This window comes from Simochromis diagramma, unplaced genomic scaffold (genome assembly GCF_900408965.1).
Source record: "Simochromis diagramma unplaced genomic scaffold, fSimDia1.1 OVJJ01000501.1, whole genome shotgun sequence".
Taxonomy (NCBI): Eukaryota; Metazoa; Chordata; class Actinopteri; order Cichliformes; family Cichlidae; genus Simochromis; species Simochromis diagramma.
Genome location: NW_024387320.1, coordinates 5,176,726 through 5,201,664, shown reverse-complemented (window position 1 = coordinate 5,201,664; position 24,939 = coordinate 5,176,726). Strand labels below are relative to the sequence as shown.

At 39.3% G+C, this 24,939-nt stretch overlaps 3 protein-coding genes across 13 annotated transcripts in view; 2 read left to right on the top strand and 1 right to left on the bottom strand.

Moving 5' to 3' along the window:
* Positions 1-1,318: 1,318 nt before the first annotated feature.
* commd6 (COMM domain containing 6) lies at positions 1,319-4,047 on the bottom strand. Of its 3 annotated transcripts, XM_040005827.1 has the most exons (7): positions 3,790-4,047; positions 3,090-3,148; positions 2,568-2,633; positions 2,381-2,457; positions 2,032-2,200; positions 1,767-1,919; positions 1,319-1,675 (listed from the first exon to the last, which is right to left on the bottom strand). In XM_040005827.1, the coding sequence occupies exons 1-7, from the start codon at positions 3,812-3,814 to the stop codon at positions 1,625-1,627; spliced, it is 600 nt and encodes a 199-aa protein (XP_039861761.1). In that variant the 5' UTR covers positions 3,815-4,047; the 3' UTR covers positions 1,319-1,624. The 3 variants fall into 3 exon arrangements, with proteins under 3 accessions (XP_039861761.1, XP_039861762.1, XP_039861763.1); XM_040005828.1 differs by lacking the exons at positions 2,381-2,457; positions 2,568-2,633 and having other exon boundaries at positions 3,790-4,046; XM_040005829.1 differs by lacking the exons at positions 2,381-2,457; positions 3,090-3,148; positions 3,790-4,047.
* Positions 4,048-6,710: 2,663 nt separating this feature from the next.
* uchl3 (ubiquitin carboxyl-terminal esterase L3 (ubiquitin thiolesterase)) lies at positions 6,711-11,505 on the top strand. Its single transcript, XM_040005825.1, has 9 exons — positions 6,711-6,852; positions 7,032-7,043; positions 8,254-8,382; positions 8,491-8,644; positions 9,847-9,932; positions 10,212-10,259; positions 10,373-10,448; positions 10,599-10,657; positions 10,743-11,505. Exons 1-9 carry the CDS (start codon positions 6,811-6,813, stop codon positions 10,830-10,832), a joined length of 696 nt encoding a protein of 231 aa, XP_039861759.1. The 5' UTR covers positions 6,711-6,810; the 3' UTR covers positions 10,833-11,505.
* A 1,043-nt stretch (positions 11,506-12,548) lies between these two features.
* LOC120717614 (LIM domain only protein 7-like) overlaps positions 12,549-24,939 on the top strand; it is a 48,937-nt gene continuing 36,546 nt past the window's right edge. For 4 of the 9 annotated variants that reach the window (XM_040005762.1, XM_040005766.1, XM_040005763.1 and 1 more), the window contains exons 1-4: positions 12,549-13,043; positions 13,172-13,347; positions 20,887-20,957; positions 23,180-23,249. In XM_040005762.1, the coding sequence (XP_039861696.1) occupies positions 13,276-13,347; positions 20,887-20,957; positions 23,180-23,249 (213 nt within the window). In that variant the 5' untranslated portion in view covers positions 12,549-13,043; positions 13,172-13,275. The remainder of the gene's footprint in view (positions 13,044-13,171; positions 13,348-20,886; positions 20,958-23,179; positions 23,250-24,939) is intronic. The other 5 variants (XM_040005764.1, XM_040005769.1, XM_040005768.1 and 2 more) reach the window with 3 other exon arrangements.

The following is a 24,939-nucleotide window of genomic DNA, read 5'->3' as shown; positions in this document are numbered from 1 at the left end:
GTCACCTGAAGAATCTCATGGGTCATGAGATTATTAGGAGGGATGGAAGATGAAGCTGCTGTGCACGTTTACAATTTTCAAGGTACACCTGTTCATCTGCTTGTTAATACAAATATCTAATCAAGCTTGATAGGAAGGCAACAGTTACTTAAATAACAACTCATTACAACCCAGGTATGTAGAAGAAAAACTCTGAGCAGAAGACCACACCAGGTGCCACGCTTGTCAGCTAAGATCAGGAAACTGAGCCTACAATTCACATGGATTTCTGCTTTTACATTGAGATGGTGGGGTCAGAATTTGGGATAAACAACATGAAGGTATGGATTCATCCTGCTTTGTATCACGGATTCAAGTTGGTGTTGGTGTTGCAATGATGTGGGTAATATTTTTTTGTATACTTGAGGCCCTTTAGTACCAACTGAATATCATTTAAGCACCTTAACCAACCCGAGTATTGTACTGTAACCATGTCCATCCCTTTATGACAACAGTGTATGCCTCTTCTGATGGCTGATTCCAGCAAGACAACGTGACATGTCATTAAGTTCAAACCATCTCAAACTGGTTTCTTGAACATGTCAGTGGGTTCACTGCACTCAAATGGCCTCCACAAGTCACCAGATCACAATCTAATAAAGCACCCTTGGAATGTGGTGGACAGGAAGTTGGCCTCATGGATACACAGCTGGCAAATCTGCAGCAACTGTGTGATGCTAACATGGACCGAAATCACTAGGGAATATTTCCAGCACCTTGTTGAATCCATGCCATGAGGAATGGATTCAACATTCCTAAGGGAAAAGGTGGTCTAACCAGTGGTCTAACCAGTACTAAAAAGGTGTAACTAATAACCAGTAATGATGTGTTCATTTTAAGAGCATCTATTTGATCTTGATTTGCTATGGTTTGCATAAATTTACTTTTGTAAAATGTATTAAATTGTTGTATTTTGCAGGCTTCCAAAAACAGGTAAAATATTAGTGAGAAAATTAACCACTGAATCTATTTTTAAAAGCCTTAGTTACAGACATTATTTCCCTTTGAGCTGTAGAGTCAAAGTAAAGTAGTGGCAAAAATGTGTTACGGACTTCTAAGACAACCGCAACAATTAAAAAGTTGGACCATTTTACATCACATGCTCTACAAAAAGACAAATCAATATTACATGTAATATTATTTGAATATATATTAGTATGTAATTTGCTGTATGGTGCGCTACTACAGTCTCCTACCCCTGACAAAAATATAACAGATTAGGTCACTGTATTGTTTTCATTTCTGGGGTGGGGGGTATTTTTGGTGTAAACATACACACTCACAGGCAAACTGAAATTTATTACAGACTGAATCACATCACACACATTTGGCAACACATATATTAGTCAGATTTTGCTGGCTTAGCATTTTAAATATATAATGCATAACTCTAAGCTAACCCAAGGCTAGACATCCTAAAAGTATTATCAAGTTGGAGGTTACGCAATCTGTGGAAAAATACAAGCACAAAACTGAGAGTTGGTGTTTCGAGACAACCAGCAAATAAACACTTATGTCAAAGTTTCTTCCGTTAGTTGCACATAAACCTGGTATAACTGTAACAAGCACTTAGGTGTGCTAACAATCATACAGTCTCCATAACAGCTGCCATCTCCTTGAACTGTTTGTAGAAGTTCTGCAGAAAGAAGAAGTAGGAGAGGGATAAAATATCATGAATAAATAACACCAACAACACTACACTCACATGAAAAAAAAAAATACAAAACCTGGAACTGTGGGATGGTCATCTCAAAAGACCTCTGACAGATTTGTCCTGAAGGCTCAACAATCTTCAGCAGCAGACACACAAATGGGGAGTTGAGAGATCGACAGGTGTCTGAGCTCACTGCCATGCCAAGCTTCCACTGCATGTCCACCAACTAAGGCAAAACAAAGTTCCATCAGTTTTGAAAGAGAAGAGGAGAAAACGAGAAGTTATATGTTCAGGGGGGGCAGAATATATATACTTTATTTCATTAAACTTGGACAAACCTGACCGATGCTGAGCATGGCCTGGGCCTCTTGTTGAGTGTGGACTGACACACCATGTTCACTCCACAACTTATGCAAGACCTGAAGGGAAGCTTTGGTCCACTTGGTAGAGCCTTCTTCCAGCTTTGACACAAGTTCATCCCCAGAGATGTTGCTCTTTCCAGCTGACCTAGCAAAAAACCCCACTACTATCACAGCCTATAGTAGGACAACATCCTACTTTATGTATAATTTGGCCTTTTTACGTGTGCTATGTAAGAAACAAATGTATGGAACATGGAAGGCACAGTTATCAAATTCAGAAACTACATACTTTATAAAAAATCTAAAAGAAATGTGGGGAAAATACCGGAATGTTAGCAAGAGAAATCTGATCATGTCCTGCAGAGCTTCATGATCAAGTCTCACTTCGGCTCTCTGAAATCTCTGCCCACAAAAAAAACAAACAAAAAAAACCCCAGAAAAGGTCTCAAAAGAGGAATTTGGGAGGATAGGTTATTATAAGTCAAATGTATTCTAAAGAAAGGGTGACTCACATCAGAAATTTCAGCTGAATCTACTCCTCTCTTCTGCCCTTGAAGATAAGTCAGTACGTGCTGACACTGTGGAGATTATTGAAGATTAGCTATCAGAACTGCAGCATAGCCTCCACAGCTACACCACATCCTATGGTACTTGTGCACAGTGGTTGCTAATAGCCCTGAAATGAGCGCTATTTTGGTTAACAATAACATCCTCCAGTAGCGAGTTATAAAGGCAGTGTTTTGAAGTTGCACAACTGTTTAAGTTATCGGAGTTTCATAATCCAGTCTGAGCCTGTGGCAGTGAAACTAATGAAACAGCCCCAAAACAATTTAAATAAAAGACTTATATTTACAAGTAGCTGTACGTGATGCTCAAGTAATGGGAAAGACCCAGAACGGAAATGGGGAGAGTTGCAGAAGGAGGGTTGTCTGCAGCTGTCACTGTAAATACTATTTAAGTCTACTCTGTTTTCCTAGCTGCCACTTTTTTCCACCCGTATAGTAACATACACAACCAAGGACAGATACACTCACCACATCTGCTAACAGATCTGGAGAAATCCTGCATATGTTGTCCACAACTTTGTTGACGCCTTGAATACAGAAGTGAAACAATTTATTTATCACAAGGTTTTCCATACTTCTTTTTAATGCAGTCACAGGCATCATGGGAGTCTAATGATAGTACTTGTGTCTTCTTAATACTTTTTGTTTTCTTTCTTTTCCCAAGAGCAGGCAATCACAACTGCAATAGCATGATGAATTAAATTATGTAACCCGGAAATAAATATAGTAAATAAGATAGTATATAGTATAGGCCTTACCTGAAGAACCTTGCATAGTGATTTGTCAAATAACAGTGGGTAAACAAGGATAAAAAAAATAATAATAATACATGTAATAACTAATACAAGAGGGCAAGGTTCATTTAGCTTTTAAAACATCTTATTTTGGCTTTATTATTGAGCTGTAAACATTTGTGTATTTCTGCATGTATGTTAAAGTAGCATTCATTAAAAAGGGGTTAAGGGCTTTTAAGCATTAGGAGTCAGATGCTGGAGTCAAATATAAGTGGGGGAAAGACAGCGACAGGAAGTCTCTGTGGTTACAACGGTGTTAAGTTAATGCTATGCAGTGGCTAAATTAGCACATATTTCCTGGGTGAAAGCCTAATCTATTCTTCTTAATTGCCATTTAAACAACATTCTACTGAAGTGGAGTAATGCGAACCCACCATATGACTCCTCTGCTGCTGGCATCCTCTCTCAGGCTCTGGGTTTGACCACAGTATTAGCGCAGCCAAATTAGCGACTTTCTCGCTAAATTTGACCACCGAACAGATTGCCTTGGAAATTTCAGAAAACGTTTAACGTAATTATTGTATTATTTACAAAAAATAGTAGTTATGAATAAATCGGCTTCTTAGATCAACTAACCAGCTATTCTACGTCAATTCTGTTCACTAATGCTCCTTCCTTAAAAAAAAAAAAAAAAAAAAAGTCTTCTTCTTTGGTTTTATTAGCTTATAGAAAATCACTTTAAACGGTGCATAGCGCCATCTGCTGTAGCAGATATTTATTGTTCTAGTCTTTTGCAGAGTCAGCCGGAGAGGTGGCTCATTGACTCTAAATGGTCAGGATTTTATTTGGGGAAATGACCAATCAATATTATTTCTAGTCCTCAATCACTGATTTCAAGAGAACTAGATAAGTGGTAAAAAAAAAAAAAAATCTGTCAAAGTGGCTGGTCTAATTTAAAGCTCTGCTAGGTTAAATCTCTGATTTATCGTCAATATAATTGTATATCTGCGACAGATTTCTGTCCTCCTCTCCCCCCCTGCAAAATAGCCTATTAAAAACATGTTTGCTCATTTTTTTTAACTGAACACCCTAATAAATATCCAGTTGTCTTCAGTACTATTCTACTGAAGTTTATCCATTAAGAATTAATTAATTCATTTGAGTACAAAAGTTAAAATGAACTTATTTCAATGAACTCATGAGAAAAGTCTTTGAAGTTTTGAACAGCTATGCACAATTCTACCACATCTGAAATTCAATATTTGGTATAATCACTTCTGTTACATGCATTTTCTTGTCATTTCTTAAAGTAGTCTGTAGGAATAGTTCTTTAGGCTTTGCATGTTGCCAAGGTGTACCTACACTGCTTCAATAATGTTGAGGTCTGGGCGCTACAGGGGCTAGTCTATGACTGATAGTGGTCATTTGTATGTTTTTCTATCCAGGTACACTTTTACTGCAGTGGCAGTGTATTCAGGATCATGGTCATGCAAAACAATTAAGCTGGTGGCAGTCAGATGCTTTCCAGAGTGTAATGTAAAATCTGATGGTACTTTTCTGTGTTCATAATTTCATCGATTTTGACAATATTCCCATCACCAGTTGATGAAAGGCAGACCCAAACTATAATGTTTTAACCTCACAGTGTGGGTATTGATGCCTCTCTCTTGACCTCATCCATACATAACGACAAAGATTTGAACACAGCAGTTCAAATTAGGATTCATCACCTTATAAGACCTGTTGCCACTCTGTGCCATTCTTGTGTAGTTTGGTATCCCTCTGTCTTTTCTCTCTGATTCTCTTTCTTATAAATTGTTTTTGACAGCCACTCTTTCTCTGAGATCATTTCTCATGAGGGATCTGCAAACAGTAGATGGATCAACTGAAGGGCTAAATGCATCTCCCAGGTCCTATGTCAAGTCTTCTCTGGATTTTTTTCCTATTTATTAAGGACATGACTTTCAGATACTGTTCATCTGGTGGTGGATAGAATAGTGCTTTATTGTCATTGTATATGTACAACAACAAAAAATGAATCTGTTTAAGTGGCTTAACAAACCATCACTCCTCTGAAAATGGTCAGTGTACAAGGACTGGACTGAAAATAATTCATAAAGCAGCCCATGTCCAAAAAAAAGCTTGGAGAACTATGGCTCAAAAGCACTTAAAAAATACACCAAAGTCTGGCTCATTGGAAGCAAAATATGAAAAAGTAAGTGGTGGCTCAAGGCTTTTTTGCAGAGTATTGTATTTCTTAGTACAATATCAATAAATCAAACTAAAGGGTTGAAAGCTTCAACAGACCGAATTCTTACACACTCACCAGTTTAATCATGATGTCTTGATGATTTGCTGCCTAGGTCTCTGATTTATTGATCCCCTTAAGTTCAATAAGCCTCTTCAGCACTCTCGAGGTCAATGAACAGCTGTTTTGAATCCCTGCCAAATAGTTCAGATGGGGGACTAGGAGAAAGTATAGGGTCAGAGAGAAACAAAAATACATCATCAGACCACTAAGCTTATAACACACAGTCATTACCATGTAATTACAGTCAGTTAAACTCTTTAGCAAAAGATTACTGAATAAAATACTACTAATAAAAACAATAATACAACAATAATATACATTAATAAAAACTTACTACCTACTTAACAAAATCTAGAAATACATCCAACAAACAATTGTTTTCCTCACATGATGGTTTCAGTTTTGGCATAATTCACAAAAAATAAGACGATGAAGGTATACCACCAAAGTGTTATGAATCAATATTGAAAGGTATGTTATGAAACCTTGTTGACTAACTATAACCACACAAAGAAAAATATTTTTGTTCTTTCTGTTATTTATCCGGTTTTGTTGTAGTTTTCTTTAGCGATTGAATTTATGGCCAACAACGCCCCCTACTGGTAAAAATAACACTTAGATTAATAATTTAAAAATGAAATAATTTAATTGAGTGTGGTTCTTGTTGTTCATTATTTTTATTAATATTATTATGGTGGTTAGATCATTAAGAAAAACAATGACCAGAGTCATATTATGTCAGTTAGATGGTATATCGGGGAATATACTTAAACATCGTCCATCCATGAGTGCAAAAATGCCTTTATCTAAGCTCCGCCCATAGCCCTGGAATAGACCACCGAGGCTGAAGATGGTGGGATTACCATAATTTAATGTTCATTTTGTGTATACAGAATCATATTTAAACGATTTATAATAAACATGTTAATGCATCCATATATGTCGCATGCCTTATCAAGTCTTTTGGGCATTTTCTTTGGGTAGTTATGGTTTATTGATAAAGTCAAGTCACCCCCGCGGATCACATACATGTCAACGTGCGCCCTCCAGACGCGGAAGCGAATCGCAGCTGTCAAACAGATTTGATTGTAAATCGGACTCAGCGCTACTCTAACGGGAAAACATCACTTAGCTGTGCTTCAAAATGGATTCCCCACGTTGGCTGCCTCTTGAGTCAAACCCAGAAGTATGTTTTCCTGGTTTCCTTCAGAACATGTTGTTTTATCGAAGTTATTCATTCTCAAACATGTGAGAGGCAGCTAACTTGAAGCTATCAGAGAGAACAAAAGCTAAAGCCGTTGTCGCCGCTTTGCTAACCCAACAACATTTTCATTAACGTTTTCCATTTGTGTCTTCTCATTTCAGGTCATGACTAAAGTAAGTGTTTTCTTTTTATATTTTCCGTAAAACACGATAGAGTAGTCAAAGCAAATAACCAAACCGGTTCGGAGAGATGCAAGGCCTGCTCAGCAGCGGTGTTGCACCTAATGTTATTGTTAAAAGGTTCAAGGCATAATATGATGTAATAATGTCATGTAAACAGACTGACAGGAAACAAGAGTGAAGAAATCTGATAAAATTTAAAGTTTTGTCAACTTGCCCTGCTTCTAATTTTAAGACGTTCAGTCATTTTCCTCATACTTTTCATCCAACTTTCCAGCTGTTTCAGTCTGCAGATAGTGCGGTGTGTTTGATGTCATTCGCAGGACGCACACTAGATGATTACGTTACACTTTATTGCACAGGTTCCTACAGCTAAGAGTATTATGTAGCATAAATTAAATAGTGTTTTATTGATACAGATTAATTAATGTCGTTCAAGTGTGTAACTACTCAAAAGTGGGCGTGAATTTGAAAATAAATCAAATTTTGGGCGCATAGACGCAGATGATATAGTAATGGATTACCGGTTTGTAGTCGAGATTTTGAGTGAACTCTGATATTGTAGGATACTGTAGTTTGTTTGTTTGTTTGGGGGAGGTGAGGGGTTAACCAAAAAACTATTTTTAAATTGTTTTTAACACTTGTTTAATACAAACATCAAACATAATCGCAACTGCATCCTCCAAGCACGAATCATCATCCTTCTAAATAATTTTTCACCAAATATTAAACATTATACACTTCATGAAGGCAGCTCTTTTTTTATTTATCACTTTTTATTTTAGTTTTTTGCTGGTAGACTGATTGAGTGACTGTTTTAGCTGCAGAAGGCGTCATTTAGCAATTGAGTGTTTGGTTGAAATAAATAATGAAGGAAATTTGTATTTTCTCCACAAAGTGTCAAAACATACTTTCCTGAAAACGGTGTTACTGTAAAAAGTGCTTCTTATTATTTTGCTATTCTATTAACAGTTTTAGTTTTCAAGTTTAAATTCCTGACATACAGTGGCATAATATTTAATTCTATACCAGTTAAATTACATTGAATTGTCAAAAGTCGAATGTTACAGAAACATATCCTCACCTTTTAGGTAGAAATCTAATTTTCAGATGGTAATTAGGAGCCAGCTATTGTATTTATTTTAGATTTAAAATGTCTAAGTTTATTTTGATCTGCATGAATTTGCACTCCGCTTGTGTGTAGTTTGTTAGCTGTCTGGGTATGAAGCCAACCTGGCAGTTTGGGGATGTGTATGGATTGGATCCGGAGCTTCTCAGCATGGTACCAAGACCAGTGTGTGCGGTGCTACTCCTCTTTCCAGTGACAGAGAAGGTACCTGTTATTTATAAGTCACGTATTTTCATTATCCATATGTCAACTTTACATCTGGTTAGGAAACACTGTTAAACAGATTTTCTCTCATCTGTCATGTCTGTCTAGTATGAGGCATTTAAACAAGAAGAGGAGGAGAAGCTCAAAGATCAGCCTCAGGTTTCTCCAGACGTCTACTTCATTAAGCAAACTATTGGAAACGCTTGTGGAACAATAGGATTAATTCACGCTGTGGCAAACAACCAGGCACATCTGGAATTTGGTGAGTTTTCATTATATTTTTTATTGAGGTTACTTTAATGATCATTTAGCTTTATTTAAACAGTTTTTTTTTTTTTTCTATAGCCATCTATCTTGTTTGGTTTTTGATGAACTAATGTGCAAGACCCTATGCGTGTATATCAGTGAAGTTGGTGTTGCTAGGTGCCTGTTACATGCATAAGAGCGGCAGAATATTAGAAACACCATCAACACTATGCAGCGTGCCCAAATAATAAACCAAATGACCTTGGTACAAAACCTATAACAACTTATACACCTGTATGTCAGTGTCAAAATCCATTCAGCAGCTACTTTATTAGGTATCTTGCTAGTGCCAGATTGGATCCATTTTGCCTTTGGAAATGACTTAATTCTTTATAGCACAGATTCAAAAAGTTGCTGGAAACATTCCTCAGCTATTTTGATCCATGTTGACATGATGGCATCAAACAGTTGTTGCACATTTGTCAGTGGTATATCCATTAAACCAGTCTCCCGTTCTAAATGTTCACTATCGGATTGAGACCTGGTGACTGATGTCATTGTCATTGATGTCATTTGAGTACAGTTAATTCATTGACATGTTTGATGATTTGAGCCTCGTGACATGGTCTGTTATCCTGCTGAAAGCAGCAATCAGAAGATGGGCACATTGTAGTCATTAAGGGATGGGCATGGTTAGCAACAATAATCAGGTAGCTGTGGTGTTTAAATGATACATAGTTGGTACAAAGAGTGCCAAGGTTATATCACCCACACCATTACATCACCAGCTTGGATGGATCCATTCTCTTATGTTGTTTACAACAAATTCTGACCTTACCATGTGATCTCTGTAAACCCTAGAGATGGTTTTCTTTGAAAATCCTAATAGATCAGCAGTCTGTGAAAACCTCAACAGCAGCCATGTCACATTTGTTCTGATGCGTTGTTTGAACTTCAGCAGGTTGTCCTGACCATGTCTGCATGGTTAAATGCACTGAGTTGCTGCTTAAATATTTGTGTTAATGAGCAATTGAACAGCCGTGCGTATCAGAGTGGTTGTTGAGTTTATGGGCATGTTGAAGTTGACTTCTCTCATTATCTCATTTCACTCCATTATACAGGTGTACCTAATAAAGACGTCACTGAGTATAAATCTAATTTTGTGTTTGCTTTAAGTCAGTTTTTTTAGGTTCTATTAAGTGTTTTTCTTTCTTTCAGAACCTGATTCTCCTCTTAAGAAATTTCTTGAACAAACATCTAAAATGACCCCGGAGGAAAGGGCAACCTTCCTGGAAAAAGACGAGGTTGGAAAAGTATCTTTATTAAGAACAGGGTGACAAAGTTTTCATTACATGTGAAGGACAGTACTAAGAATTGTGTAACCAACTTGTCACAAGAGGGCATTGTCATACTTGTGCTTGCTACTGCTTTTGCAATGTAATAGTACAAAGTCATAAAAAATTCTTTCACCAACCAGGAAAAAGGAAACTGTAACAAGATCAATGCAAAAATGTGCACCATTCAAATGACCCTGAAATATACAACAGGAAACATTCAGCCTGTTTTCCTGTTTTCTCTTCCAGAGTATACGTGTTACACATGAATCCAGTGCGCAGGAAGGACAGACTGAGGTGTCTTTTTGATTTTTAACTCTGTGTTGTCTCAAGTTTTTTTTTTTTTTTTTTTTTTGCATGCTTTGTGTTGAACTTAATGCACTTTAACATTTGCTTCTTGTCTGTTGTAGGCCCCAAGTTTAGACGAGAAAGTGAATCTGCATTTTATAGCTTTTGTGAATGTTGGAGGGCACTTATATGAACTGGGTGAGTTAGCCACAAAGCAAAAGTGTGCTTATAGAAAATATTTGGTAGAATTTGTCACATTGTTGATGGTCATTACAACATTTAGTACTAGAAGACTGGAAGCACATTTTTGTTAAACCTACATGATTAACTTTTTCTTCCAATACCTAGATGGCCGTAAGCCTTTCCCTATTGCCCATGGAAAAACCTCAGAGGATACTTTCCTTGAGGTGAGACAACCAAATAAAACTGAGATGGTCTTAATAATACTGCCATAAGCTTGCCTACATTCAATCATTGTCTTCCTTTTTCTAGGATGCTATAGAGGTTTGCAAAGTCTTTATGGCTCGCGACCCTCAGGAGGTTCGTTTCACCATCATTGCCCTCTCCAAAGATTCATACTGAGGAAACTACTGTTTTTCTCTGACTCTAGAAAACAAAGACAACATTACTGCCAAACATTCTGAAGTGCTGACTTTATTTAATTTTTCTTTCAAAATGCTATAGCAAGTCGATGTGTGAAGAAAATAAAATGTCAGGGATATCCTTGTAAAGTAATTTCCCCTTGTGTTCTACATAGTTGTTAAATTAATTCTAAAGCAAACAGAGTGCTGCTTGTCAATAAAGGCGTTTCTCACTGAGATCTGAATTTTCCAGCTCGCCTCTGCTGACATCTCTAAATGTCATACAGGTATTAGCTGTATGGTCTCGACATTGCACTACGGTTTGTTTACTTAATTTTTGGCCTTTTAGTGAAGAAGGAAATGTTAAAAATTTCTACATCACTGAAGAAAGTTAACTTTTTTACTCAGACTTCAATGACACATACTGTATGTAGTGATTTGTTTTAAATGAGATGTCTAATCACATGCTCAACACAAGCTGAAGAAACACATTTGCAAGCTATTTCATTCATAGCTTTGAGGGGGAAAAATAGGCCCAATGTTGTTGGATGCAGTAATGATGTTGAAGTGAGGCTCACTAAACACGCAGACTATACAGCTGTAAATCTGTGTGGAAGATGCCTAGATTTTTGTAATAAGAAATGTCAAATAAATGAAAAATTTATTAAGCTCTTCTTTTGTGGATACTTTTTCCTGTTGCAAAACCATTAGCTTTTTACCTTCATCCTGAAAAAAGGAGTTTTTACAGGACTCCATAAAGTCCATTGAAAAGCAAAGTAACCACTTAAAACTTCCATAGGGGTCAAAAGGGTACATAGCAGCCAGGTGCTGCTAATCAAATGCACTTATTCATTTATAATAATAAATGAATGAGTGTCTTTATAAATGCAGAAGTTTTGGCAGTTTCCTGGTCTGGAGAATTTAGGTATGTGTTAACACAATACCACAATCTTCCCAGAAGTGGACATTCCAGTAAATTCACCTCAAGGTTAGGCTGTGCAATGCTTAGAGAAAATGCAATAAACCCACTACCTATATGTTTAACTGTGACAGTATGATTAAAAAAAGACTGAACAAATATTGGTTGCTTGAAAGGGTTTCCAGGAGATAAAGATGTCTCATATCTCTAAAATGAGCATGGCAGAATGATTTACACCTGAACAAAACACAAGACTTGGAACAGTGTTTTTTGGACATATGAGACCAAAATAACCCGATATTTCTTGAAAACCAAACAGCACATCAGCAGATGCCTCATACAAACTGTCAGCACGGTGATGGAGGACTTGTTTTGCTATAGGACCTGGTATTTTCCAAGTCATTGAATTGACCATGAAATTTCTTTTATACCAAATATTCTACATGGTTGTAAAGGAGAGTGGGGAGAACTCCAATGAATTATACAGAAACTGATCACATCAAATTATTGCTACTAAAGGTGGTTCTACAAGCTACTGACTCATGCTTCATTTTTCACAGAACTGCAGATAATGTTGTAGCACATAGCCTCTTCCCTACAAGTTCCAAAAACAAAAAAAGCCCAGTTGATTGAAATGTAATCAGTAAGTTGTTCTAAAAGTTGCAAACCAAATCCCACTCATTTTAATGGATCGGCATGCTGTTGTTTCGCAATGAAGTTTGAAACCCTCGAGTAAAGCATGTGCTCAGGTCTTGGAATACCCCTTGATCACCGCTTGGCGGTGGTGCAGGAAAAGAACGTTATTTTAAAGGTAGCGCCGAACGCCTGCAATTACATAAGTTTTATCCATAGACTCAAAGTTTTTTTTCCGCAACATTTTTGTGTTTGGAGACCAGACGTCAACCGACCTCACATTTTCTTTCAGGATATTTGTAGTCCGACAGAATTTAGTGGCTTACCTCAGTATACACTTACACTAACGTGCATCTGGCCCAAACCAGGAGTCCAAATACCTTTCTTGGGGGGCTAACAGCGAATTCAACCGTGTGTTTCAACTGGAATCCGCTCAAGGACCTGTGGGTGGTCCCCGGACCCGGGTTTGGAGACACTCCCGCTGCAGACTCTAACTCATGCAGCTCTAAAACTTGAGGTGAAAAACTGTCTTTCGTGTGAGTGCTGCAAGAGGTGCGCTCAGCGCGTCTTCAAACACTCAATCGCTGCGTAAAAAAGGTGGAGTGTGTAAACCCGCTGCCAAAAGGACACAAAGCACAGGTGTGTCGGATGAAAGAAAAGGTAAGCAGTCGCAAGATGATGCACACTGTTACACCTTGCATTCATTTACGGATGAGCAGGTGGGAAAGAACAATAGGAGGCATATTTGATGAATGACTGAGAGTTCACCTGTGTGCACTTTTATGTAGGTTGATCGAGTTTTCTTGCTTGAGTTGGCTCACATTTATGTGGACCTTTTATATGCGGGCTGCTAGGACTTTACCCGCCGGTGAAGCTCGGATAATAAGTTCTTATGATGGAGTGGCGTGAGCAGTCTTCAGTCAGCTGCGAGGAAGCCTACTCGGAGGCGCAGAGATGGATTGAGGTGAGTAAAAACATGTTTATATATATATATATATATATATATATATATATATATATATATATATATATATATATATTTCAGAACTTTCTTTACTTCTTTTCTTTTCTTTGCTGTCCTCAGCAGAATTAACAGGTAAGGCAGTCTATAAGTAAAAGTTAAGGACTGTCAGTTGCTAGTGAAAAAGATCTGTTATTTGTATATCTTTTTAATTTTATAGTTATGTTTTTGGCGGAGTTTGACCTTCCAATACATACATGCTTGAGAAATGCTTTATGACTGTGAACTGCTTTAACCGCCAGCACCCAAGTTCCAAATGATAATAGCCCTGACTGAAAGATCCATACAGGCATGTGTCACCTTTTGACCTCACGTCTCAAGTTACCCGGCCATCAATCTTCTCTTTTGAAAGATGAATCACACAATTCTTAGCACTTATCTCTTTTCTCTTCACAGAACAGGTAGGTGGGTCTGACCCCAGTCATCACTGTTGCTGGCTGATGCTTCTGATGTCAGATCTTGCCTAGACCTGTTTTTTTTTTTTCATTTACCTTTGCCTTCGAGGCTCCAGTTGCTGCAGGTAGAGAGAAAAACCCAAAAGAGCAATTAGGAAAATCTTCTATGACTGATCCAAGCTATTATGTAACTGTGGATTAACTCCGATTCATAACAAATGACTGAGATTTTGGGTTTATGGTGCTTATACAAAATTACATGTTAGCAATGAATCCAAGCATTCATATTTCGTGCTGCATATTATGATTATGACCAATTCTGAAAGTGAGCAATATACAATAGAGGTTTTGACAAGAGGGTTCCTTTCTGAAGCTGAAAAAGTGTTTTACAGTAATTTCCCCCTCTCTTGTGGTAGCCTTCAAATTTTAAAATAGCTGCCAATAGAAAAAAAACTCCAGCTGTTCCATTTCATTCCTAAAATGTCATATTCTCTAAAGTTTCCACTCCAACTCGCGCCAGACTGGCGCTTTTTTTCCCTATTCTCATAACAAGCGGGTGAAATTATGTGTCCTCATCTTGCAAATTCTCTTCCCAGCAGGGCTGCATGAAACTGCTGCATGGCCCTAACTAAACAAATATTGTTCTTATTTCATGAGGGTGAATCTGAATGCTTTCAATGTGACATCAGTGTCTCTCACACTTGCACACTGGCCCATTGTAGTGGCTTTGCTCGTGGAGTGAGGTGGGGGCATGATGGTCTGCAGGGAGGGACTTTAGGGAGGGTGAGCAGAAAGCTGAACAAATGGGTGAAGGCAATGGGGGTAATATTTTTGAAAGAATAAGACTAAGAACTTTTCTGCAATACAAGAACAATCAGCTACTTAGTACCATCAGAGAGGAAAGGTTTCTCTTCAAAGAGATCCCCCCTCACTTCTTGGATTCAGCCACTGAATGATTAACAAGCTGCTTGGCTTCACAGCACTTTAAACAGAGGCATGTGTGCGTGGCGAGGTTGGTGGTGTTGTTAAAAACTAGACTAAATGGTCTGGAGCCTGTCACATGGACACATTCCTGCATTAGCTTCCATGGCTGTGAACATAGCCCCCTCGAAGCTGGCAGGCTGTCAGCGCAGGGCGATGCGTCCTACAACCACAGGGCCCAGTGGAATAATGGAGGTCCTTGTTAATTAAATAGAAAGGCTTCAAGTGTGATTGGTGGGACAATTGAGAAGAAGTGGCTGTGTTTATATTTACAGGTCAGAAGATCATGTATATGGCTGGTCCGACAATAAACAATCCGCTATGAATAATAACTTGGCAATTAGTAATATAATAAAATCATTAAGTCTTAGATCTGTGTTTCACTAACGGTGCCGAAGCAAGCAAAGATGTCCGACACATGGCAGCATCTTTTCCGCCACCTCTTTTGTTTACGTTGTCATTAATAAGACTGAATTTTTCAAAGAGCCTGCTCTCAGAACAGTTCTAGGTGGGGTTTCCCAGTAGTTATTGGTCCATGTGAAGCTCATGTTAACATCCCAGTCTTTATTCTGTATAACATTCCAACTCTCAATGCTATGTGTTTGTGTGTTTGTGTGTGTGTGGTTAGTATAAAAAATGCTGCATTGTGTTTCTCAAAAAAACAAAGTGGAACAAAGCAAAAGGTCAAAGGTAACATAATACTGCAGATATTGTGAAGTTTTGTTACTTATCTGGTTACAGTTGTGTAATACTGAACCAAAACTAAGCCCTTTATAGTTTCTTGTCCCATCTACCATAGTAACTTGTGTAAGCAATGTAACTTAATTCTACTTTTCTGGAGATTTTCCACATGCACTCACTGGCCACTTTGTTAGGTACACCTGTTCAACTGCTTGTTAGTTCAAACCTCTAATCAGCCACATGGCAGCAACTTAGTGCATTGTTTTTCTTGCAGATATGATAAGCATCAGAATGGGGGAGGAAGGTGATTTAAGTGACTTTGAGTGTGGCATGGTTGCTGGTGCCAGAAGGGCTGGAATATTTTAGAAAATGATAATAAACTGGGATCTTCCTGCACAACTATCTCTAGGGTTACAGAGAATGGTCCAAAAGAAAGAAAGGATCCAGGAAGAGGCAGGAGGATATGGCAATACCGCTTCAAGCTGATAGGAAGCCAACAGGAACTCAAATAGCCAGTTGTTACAACCAGGCGACGCAGAAGTGCACGACACATAGAGCCTTTAAACACACGAGCTGCAACAGCAGCAGATCACACCAGGTGCCACTTCTCTCATTTAAGAACAGAAAGCTGAAGCTACAGTTTACACAGACTCACCAAAATTGGAAGACAAGTGAAGACTGGAAAACCGTTGCCTGGTCTGATGATTCTCAACTTCCTCAGCAACATTTAGTTTGGAGGATCAGAATTTGTTGTAAACAATATGAAAACATAACCCTGCCTCATATCAACAGTTCAAGCTGGTGATGGTGTTAGTATACTGGGAAGCTCATCTTGTAACCGGAAGGTTGCCGGTTCGATCCAAAGCTCTCTCTGTCTCAGTCATTGTGTCCTTGGGCAAGACACTTCCCCTACCGCCTACTGGTGATGGTCAGAGGGGCTGATGGCGCGATATGGCAGCCTCGCTTCTGTCAGTCTGCCCCAGGGCAGCTGTGGCTACAGCTGTAGCTTGCCTCCACCAGTGTGTGAATGCGAGAGTGAATGAATAGTGGAATTGTAAAGCGCATTGAGGGTCTCGAAAAGCGCTATATAAATATATATAAATGCAATCCATCATTATTTTCTTGTCACACCTTGGGCCTTTAGTACCAACTGTGGCCTGCAACCACATTGCAGCAGTTCTGAAGCCAAAGAGGTTCAACCAAGAATTAGCAAAGTGTACCTAGCAGCGTCTGGTGAGTGTAGGAGGGGTTTGATTGTTATTTACCTTTTAATCACCTGTTTATTTTCTGTAAATGTTTTTGTTAAGTGCAGCAAAAGTTTGAAAAATCTCTCTTATAGTAGAGCAAGTTTTCCAAGTTGAGGTCATTGGGGTGTGGGTTTTGTTAGCCAGCTAAATATAATATTGCAAAATGTTACAATTATAAATGCAATGGATAAAAAAGGACACATTTTTGGAAAAGAAGTATCTATTCAAATGCTTTCCTCAATTATTTCATACAAAGACTGATTTGGAAAGAATTTCACAATTAACAAATCCAGAAAGGAATATTATTAGATATGCTTTTATTCCATGTGGGGTTTGAGACATTTTGCAGCCATCCACATAAAATAAGTAAAATAAGAAGGTTATGAAATGCTATCTGATGCCAGCTATTCCACACAACATGCTACGACAGATTTTCCTTGACTTTTTGTGTGCAAACTTTTCCTTATATAAGTGTTATGTAGGGTCATTACCTTTTCTACAAATTTTTTTTTTTCAATGTTGCCAAGTTTGAATGAATCCCCCCTCCCCGTGACCTATGCTGCTGTGTTGTTTTTCATACCAAAAGCTGTGTTGTGCAATTGATGATTAGTCACTTCGCTGTAGCCTCACTCGGGGTTTTGACTGTTTTGACAGAAACCAATTAGAAACGAGGCCGCATGCTTTCAGACGTACTCATGTGAGACCAGCCCTCAAGCAAGACAACATTCCCTTGCAGTTACATGTTGATGTACTCCTATTATTCCAGGATGCTGATGGTGTTATTACTAAGTGCTTCCACAGTAGTGTCTTTCCCTTGAGTCCAAACCTTGAAATATTTGGATATGGTCCCAGTTTCCCTCTGATGACCCATACCTCAATGTGCTGCAGAAGAAACAAAGAATTTCAGGAACAATTAGTGGCGAGAGGGGCTGCATCCGCACAAACCTTGAATACAGAGTTGCCTCACTGCCCTGCATGAATAAACAATAACTGCGGTCATGGATGCAGAGTCTCTGAATATTTGGCCTCTACCACAGATAATGGTTGACTCCATTAATAATAATGAATTTCACAGGACCCTTCCACAGCCCAGAGTAAACTTTGGTCACATTTTGGTGGAAGCTGGAAGGTGAAGGTGGGTGCGCATGAAGGCAAGCTGTTTTTGAAATGCCTGCTCCGGCTTAAACCTCCCTGTTAAATCAGAGCGGCAGTATGTTGGTGCAGATTAGAGTTTTTATCCCACATGGCAGGTTGAACAGGAGAGGGAGGGCACAGCAGGACTGGATCTAAGTGCAGTTAATACCTCTAATGATGACTGTAGAGGATAGAATTATGCCAATGCTTCCAGCTTTGTGTTAATTCCAGGTCGGCTCCCATTTTTAGACTTGAAGTTATTATTGGAATCATTTTGTTGGTTGATTAGCCGATAGAACTCTGAAAAGAACGTTTAAAGAAAAATAAATAAAGGGACACTTTTAGGAAAGACCCGAATTAGATGGAATCATACTTCCGATAATGTTCCCACATGTAGTGTTTGTTTGCATGCATGCAAATCCCAGCTGTGTGTATAGAACAGTAGGGGTCAGGATTTCATATGCCAACTGCAGCAGCTGGCTGACTGCTCTCTGTCTGCTGTAGGGGTTGTTTGCTCTCCGTGTGATTTTGTGTTTGTGTCTACATGTCTGTAGCTTTGCATATCTGCGTTCTGGTTTCGTGTTCTCAGTGTCTGGTTCTGATTGTATTTTGGTCAATGAAAGAGGAGCAGGCCAAGATCTCAGTGTATTATGTAAACAAAACATGTATTTCCCAAACAGCAGCACAATCACATATGCAGAATGGCTTCCTCCTACTAGTGTGAGAACCTTAATCTTTATTCATCTATTACACCATGGTCTAATACTTTTGGAATGATGGGTATTTGAGGCTTTGGGCATCTCAGCTTACCTAGGGTGTGTTTTGGGGTGTAGCACAATCTGTTGGCAAGGAATAATAGTGGCATCCAGCCAGTCTCTATAATTGTTTCTGTTTCTCCTGTCATCCTAAAAATGTTTGCCTGTACTTAACTATGGTAGTAATTGTCCCAGCTTTTGTTCCTTTCTGTGGGACAAAGGAAGTCAGACAAAAGACTTGGAACAAGGAACATCTGATCAATCAGTCAGCGAGACTCGTCCAACGTGTTTTTGCTTTCTGTGAGAGTGCGTGCATTTATGTTTTGGCTCATGCCAGCTGCACCCACCAGTATTATTCTTGTAGTTCAATGTGTCAGCTCACCCTCCCTCTTGGTGATTTAAGTTACAGTAATGTGCAAAGGTCTTGAATCAGCCTCCGTTTCTTTATATTTTGCTGGAAAAATGTAAATAGCTGTAGCAATTTATCAAAGCACGTCCAAACTTACATGGAAATACCGTATATAAGGCAAAAACAGACTTGGTTTAATTCTATTTTACAATTTGGCTTCTTGAACTTTGGCCTTCCATTGAAACCAGTTCTGATGAGGATTCAGTGAAAAGTAGATGGATCATCTGAAGGGTCAGATGTGTTTCTCAGGTTATTTTAGAAAGCCTGGAAACTATTGCTCAAGACCTCTTTAAAAAAAAGTGTTTTACAGTGTGCATGCTCCCACAGTAAAAAAAAAAAAATACTATGAGGAACGTTAGGCCACTGGCAAAGAAACACTTAATTTAAAAAGTCCTTTCTGCTTTGGAAAATAGAGGAGGATATTTTTGTCCAGTTGTTTTTACTTGTCCTGCAGTGCACTTACCACATTGCAAAAGTTCTATGAATACATGTATAATTGTCTAATGTGTTTTGATGTACATGCAAATTAAAAAAAAAAAAAAAAAAAAAGAAAATTCCACAATCCTGATACCAGAAAGGTTGGGATGCTGTGCAAAAAGTAAATAGAAACATAGAAACCTTGCATATTTCAACAAGACAATGGTAAACTGCATACTACATCTATTACAGCAGTATGGCTTCATAGTAGAAGAGTCCAGGTGCTGCACTGGCCTGCCTGCAGTGCAGACGTTTCACCAACTGAAAACATTTAGAGCACCAGATCCAGGAAGATCCAGGGCTCTTGAACGGCTAGAATCCTGTGTCAGACAATAATGGGACAACATTCCTCTCCTAAAAGTTCAGCATCTGGTTTCCTCGGTTCCCAGATGTTTACAGACTGTTGATAAAAGAAAAGCGGATGCTACATAGTGGTAAACGTGGCCCTGTCCCAACTTTTTTTAAGACATGTTGCTGCCATTCAATTTAAAATGAGTTAGTATTTCTCTTAAAATGGTACATCTCCGTTAAAAATATTTGATATGTTGTTGTGAATAAAATGTGATTTTATTAAAATGGCATTCATTGCATTCTGTTTTTATTTACATTTTACACAGCAAATGAACCATGTAGAATTGGGGTTATAACATATTGACTGTAAAGGATTGTGCAGAGCTGCTCTGCTTTCAAAGATAACTGGATACAGGAGCCGGATACAATCACAGGTACTGACTGGTGTGTTAGTCTGACAAACTTAGACTGGTTAGTAACATAAAAAAGCTATTATTGGAAGTTCAGAATGCATTAATGAAAAGCTACAACAAGCAGATACAAAATATAATTAGTGTTATGTTTAAAATCAAGGATGCAAATGTGCATGAGTTTAAATGCATAAGGCTGCACGACATGCGTGCGGTGTGTTTGTCTGCGTAATGGCTCTTGGTGTTCCTGCAGCGGTGGTTTTAGATCATGGGAAAGGCATGAGGCTATAACAAAGTGCTGTGTTCCTCCCGTACTCCAGATGCTGCCATAGCTTTGTGGTTCAGGCAGTCTGACTCCAGCACAGTTTTAGCACAGCTCTCCGGTTTACCAGCAGCTTTTGGCATTAAAGTGAGAAGACATGAGGTACTTGTGAGCTCCTGAGGAATACCTGAAGAACTGTGCACGGCTCTCTCCCCGCAGAGACAGCGTAGGAACTCGAGAGGAAATACCTCTGACTTCCTCTGCTACTGTTCTCAACATCCTACCTTTCTTCTCCAGGCTCTCCACCCTATTTCACACATATAACACCCCCCCCCCCCTCACCTCCCGCCTCCTCTCCTCATCCAACCCTGATTGCTCTGTTATGTTGTGTTTTTTTTTTTTTTTTTTGTATCACTTTTTTTCCTCTTTTTTTTCCCCAGGCAGTAACGAAGAAAAAATTTGGGAGCAAGGACTTCCGATCTGCGCTGGAGAATGGCGTTCTTCTGTGTGAGTAAGTACTCTGCTTTTCCCAGGCACCTCTCGTAAGCCACTCATTCATAAGGAATCCCTCCGCTCTCCTTCAGGTCTGCGCACCGACGTAAGTGTTACTGATGTTTCCCAGGCAGACCCCCTGCTGGGTCACTGTTTGTTTGTTAGTCACATGAAGTGAGCCTGTGTTTTGAGACAGCACAATAGTGACTCTATTATGTAGTTATTTGATGTTTTCTTTGTCAGCTCTTTCCCCTGTGGTCTTGTTTGAGAATATGAAATGTGATCTATTTCAATAGGAGCTGTGTTGTGTGTTTGACAGATGTTACAGATCTGTGGATCGGGCAGAGCGCCATCGTTACTTTAATGAGAGCTGTGTGAGAAGCTGTGTAGTGAATGGAAAGAGCTCCAGCTGAAACCGCACTGGAGAATCAGGGCACCCCGCTTTCTCATTAGCATGGGTACATTGACGGGTACATACATTTTTGATGAGTTGGAGGAACAAATTTATCTGTCCGGGACTGTCTTGTGTGTTCATTCGCTAACTGCTCTTCTTAGAGTTGTGGGTTTGTGGCTTTTTCTCAGATTAGGGCTCTGTGTGTGAGGGCTAGCCTCATGTCCCTTCATGTGTCTGCTTGTGGGCAGCACTGCTAAATGGGCACATCACTGATGTGATTTGCTCGGATCAGCAGGAAGCCGTAATTACCAGCAGGCCATGCAGAATCTTCCACACTCTATTGGCATTGGTTCAGAGAAGAAGCCGTTCATTCTGCTGATTTGATCCTGACTCGTCTGTTTGCCTGAGGTCAGAGAACTACACGGACACTCTCACTCACGGGCTGTCTGTGTTTTCTCAACACAAGGAAGAGGAAGACAGATTAAAATCGCTTTCACCTAGCAACGCTGCCTCCCTTCCCATTGTGTTTTGGTTATCGGAGTTTCTCGCTTGGAAAAGAATGTTTTGCGTGGATCGCAGACATGTTTATATCCTACTTCACTTAAAGTGTGTGTTATCTCGTAACGTTCCATTGTTTCATGCTAAATGAGTAATGTGAACCCAAATGGCCCTTTGCATTCTTTCTTTACATCTATTGTGAGCCCATGCTAAGCCTTATACCAGTCCATCCGCTCCCAGCCCGCAGAGTAAACAAATTATTTTGCCTCATGTTGAGCTTTTAATATGTTGTTTTTCTTTAATCAAGCAGTGGGGGTTGTAGTCACACCTTTTTATTGCTTTGGATTACGTTTTATAGGGATTTTTATTAATCAGTCATGCAGAATAATAAAAACCAACTGCACAGTATTGCATAGTTTCATGCTTACCCCCACATGGATCATCTGTGGGTGTCTCTTACTCTCTGGCACTGGGATGTTTGCTAATAATTCGAATGAACAGTCAGCTTGGAAGTTTGGAGATCTGGTAAACACCCTTTGCTCTTGGTAGAGGTTCTCAGCAGTTTGTGCAGCATGGTTATAACAGAGCTGGGGGAGACCACTGCCTTTGGGGAGTGCACCTGTCAAAGTAGCATCCATATAAATCCCAAGGTTTTCTAGCTGAAAACTGAATTTAAGATAGATGCTCAGTATTCCTGAGTTGACCTGTCAGTCATGTTAATGTAGCTCCCTGGTATATAAAGCATATGATCTTTATATTAAGTAGTAATGAATATAGGATTTAGTTGCAGTCTGCAGTCCTTGTACTTTGAGTATATTTGATTGCAAAATATTCTATAATTTAAACCGCGAAAGGAAGACTTTTTAAACGGGAAGCATGACTTGTAAATACCTCTAACAGAATATTTTTACTGTGTGGTAGTTCTTTTTTTTTCCGACCAGATCTCTGAGGCACAATAAACTATGGTCATCTTATGAAGCCTTTAGTCCAGTTGGTCAAGCTGTTTGTTTTTTTTCTGCCTTGGGTGTTTGGTTAACACCAGAAATCCACCAACTATCTTACTTACTGTTTTCTGAGGCTGATTCAAGGTTTGTTTGGGGTTGTTTCAGTGTTGGAGGGTATATTTTAGGAGCAGTGTGCCTGGTGTGTTTACATCACGGTTGCAGCAGTGGCGATTTGCTAAACTGAAGCCAGGTGGCTACCATTAAACAAAGTCGTAAACACACAACACTAAGACTTTGCAACACATTTTATTCGTTCCCTCGCAGTTAAAGCAGGCTAGCCAATAACCAACTCCTTTCACTCACCGTCTCCCTTCCCCTCGTCCTCTCCCTCTCTTTTGCTCACAGACTGATTAACAAGATCAAGCCTGGTGTTGTCAAGAGGGTTAACAGACTGCCTACTCCTATTGCTGGACTGGTAAGTTTTTTCTCCTTATTGTTTAGTCTCAATCTTATTGTATTTAAAAGCTGTACTCAGACATATCCTTTAAATACAATAAGAGCTCATCTTTATTTTGATCATAGTTTTGTCTCTCGTTATTGCATTTTTTTGGGGGGGATAATTTCTATTGTAGAGATAGTAGTGGGTGTCTTAGATGGGGTGGAGCAGTGTGAGGTGTAGCAGGCAGCAGCAGAGTGTTTGCTCAGTGACTTGTCGCTCCACGTATCCTTCCATGCTATTAAGTTCAATGAACGTGAAGCTGGTTGAAATGCCGCCGGTTCATTTGGTTGCATCCTAAATACGGGGACGGCCGTGCTGAAGGCTGTGTTCAATCAAAACCATTACAGACAAAAGGTCTTTGTGTTGGCATGATGATTACAGTTTTGATTGAGTGATAGAATGTTAGACGGGGCCAGATTTGGGGTTTAAAACCAAGCGGCAACCTGCAGAGCAGAAAAACTGAACGCTGAAGTTCAAGAAGCTGTAGTTCCTTTAACGGCCATGTGACGCTGGCTCCAAGAGTCAGTCAATCCCCACAAACCCTCAAGTTTAAAGTTGCAACAGAAATAAACATGTCTTTAGAGTGGTACAAAAACATCTGTTGTCTCTATGGCTAATTTCGTCCCTCGTGACGACACGACAGAGGATACATTTTTAGAAAACTCATCTGTTTCAGTTGCATTAAGATGTAAATTCAATCTTTGCATCAAATTTAGTATTAAGGAGAAATATGGACGTCCCTTAAAAACCAAATTGACATTAGCATTAAATATTGGCGTTTTGTCCAGATATACCTGCACTATAAAGTAGGATTTGGGCTTATCCAGGTAATTTCAAGGTTCAAAATAGATTGTTAGTAGAATGAAGATGACTGACCTCTTACCGGGGTGCACCAACATCGCAAGTTATCCTTCGGGCCTTACCTGCTCTGCAGCAGGTTATGTTCGAGATCAGAGATCAGCAGGTATAAAATCTCCACCTACTGACCAAAATGACATCACCATTCCTGGAAGAAAGCTCGGAAAGAAGTGTGATCACTTAGCTTCATTGCTGATGTTACGGTAAGTGAAGCCAGATCATGGAAAGATATCCTGGGTTTGTTTAACTTGCTTTGTAGTACAGGGCCCAGGTCCATTTTCAAAGACAAAAATAGTAAGCCAGTGGCTTGTGTCTTTGGTTATACCAATCTTTGGTACAGTCTGTGCTAAATACCTGTTTTTGAATCAGTCGGCCTGGTACTGTTGTCACATTTCAGCTGAGATCTTTTGGGCCTGGCTGGTTTAGCTAACATGGATGTTTTGGGAGTGTCTGCAAACAACTTCTAGGGTAGGTTTAAAAACCTACCTTAAACCCATCCCTCAGCATCTCTCTGTTGTGGGAGTAATTGGGACCAGCTGTCTAGTGGAATTATAGAGAATCCCAACCCTAGCTGGAGCAGAGTGAGTTCATGTGTGTCTATGGGCTCTGCTGACAAGACGGTGACAAGTTAGCAGTGAAATAAGCAGTCTGTAAACAACAAACATGCGCCATCATATAGGCATTTTGACGTAAATCAAATTTCCTGCCAGTTTTTTTTGGACTACTACTGACAGAGCTGGCCGGGCACCTGCTGAGGTAATAAGTTTCTCCTCCATCTGAAGCATTTGTGTGGTATTTCCGAGACCTG

Excerpts from the sequence above, each read along its gene's own strand:
- commd6 (XM_040005827.1), bottom strand. The coding sequence starts at position 3,814 with ATGCCAGCAGCAGAGGAGTCATATG. Across the intron at positions 1,920-2,031 it reads CCATGCTCAGCATCGGTCAG|TTGGTGGACATGCAGTGGAA; the intron begins GTTTGTCCAAGT and ends GTTTTGCCTTAG. Across the intron at positions 1,676-1,766 it reads TGACCATCCCACAGTTCCAG|AACTTCTACAAACAGTTCAA; the intron begins GTTTTGTATTTT and ends TTCTTTCTGCAG.
- uchl3 (XM_040005825.1), top strand. The coding sequence starts at position 6,811 with ATGGATTCCCCACGTTGGCTGCCTCTTGAGTCAAACCCAGAA. Across the intron at positions 8,383-8,490 it reads TCTTTCCAGTGACAGAGAAG|TATGAGGCATTTAAACAAGA; the intron begins GTACCTGTTATT and ends ATGTCTGTCTAG. Across the intron at positions 10,658-10,742 it reads CAGAGGATACTTTCCTTGAG|GATGCTATAGAGGTTTGCAA; the intron begins GTGAGACAACCA and ends TCCTTTTTCTAG.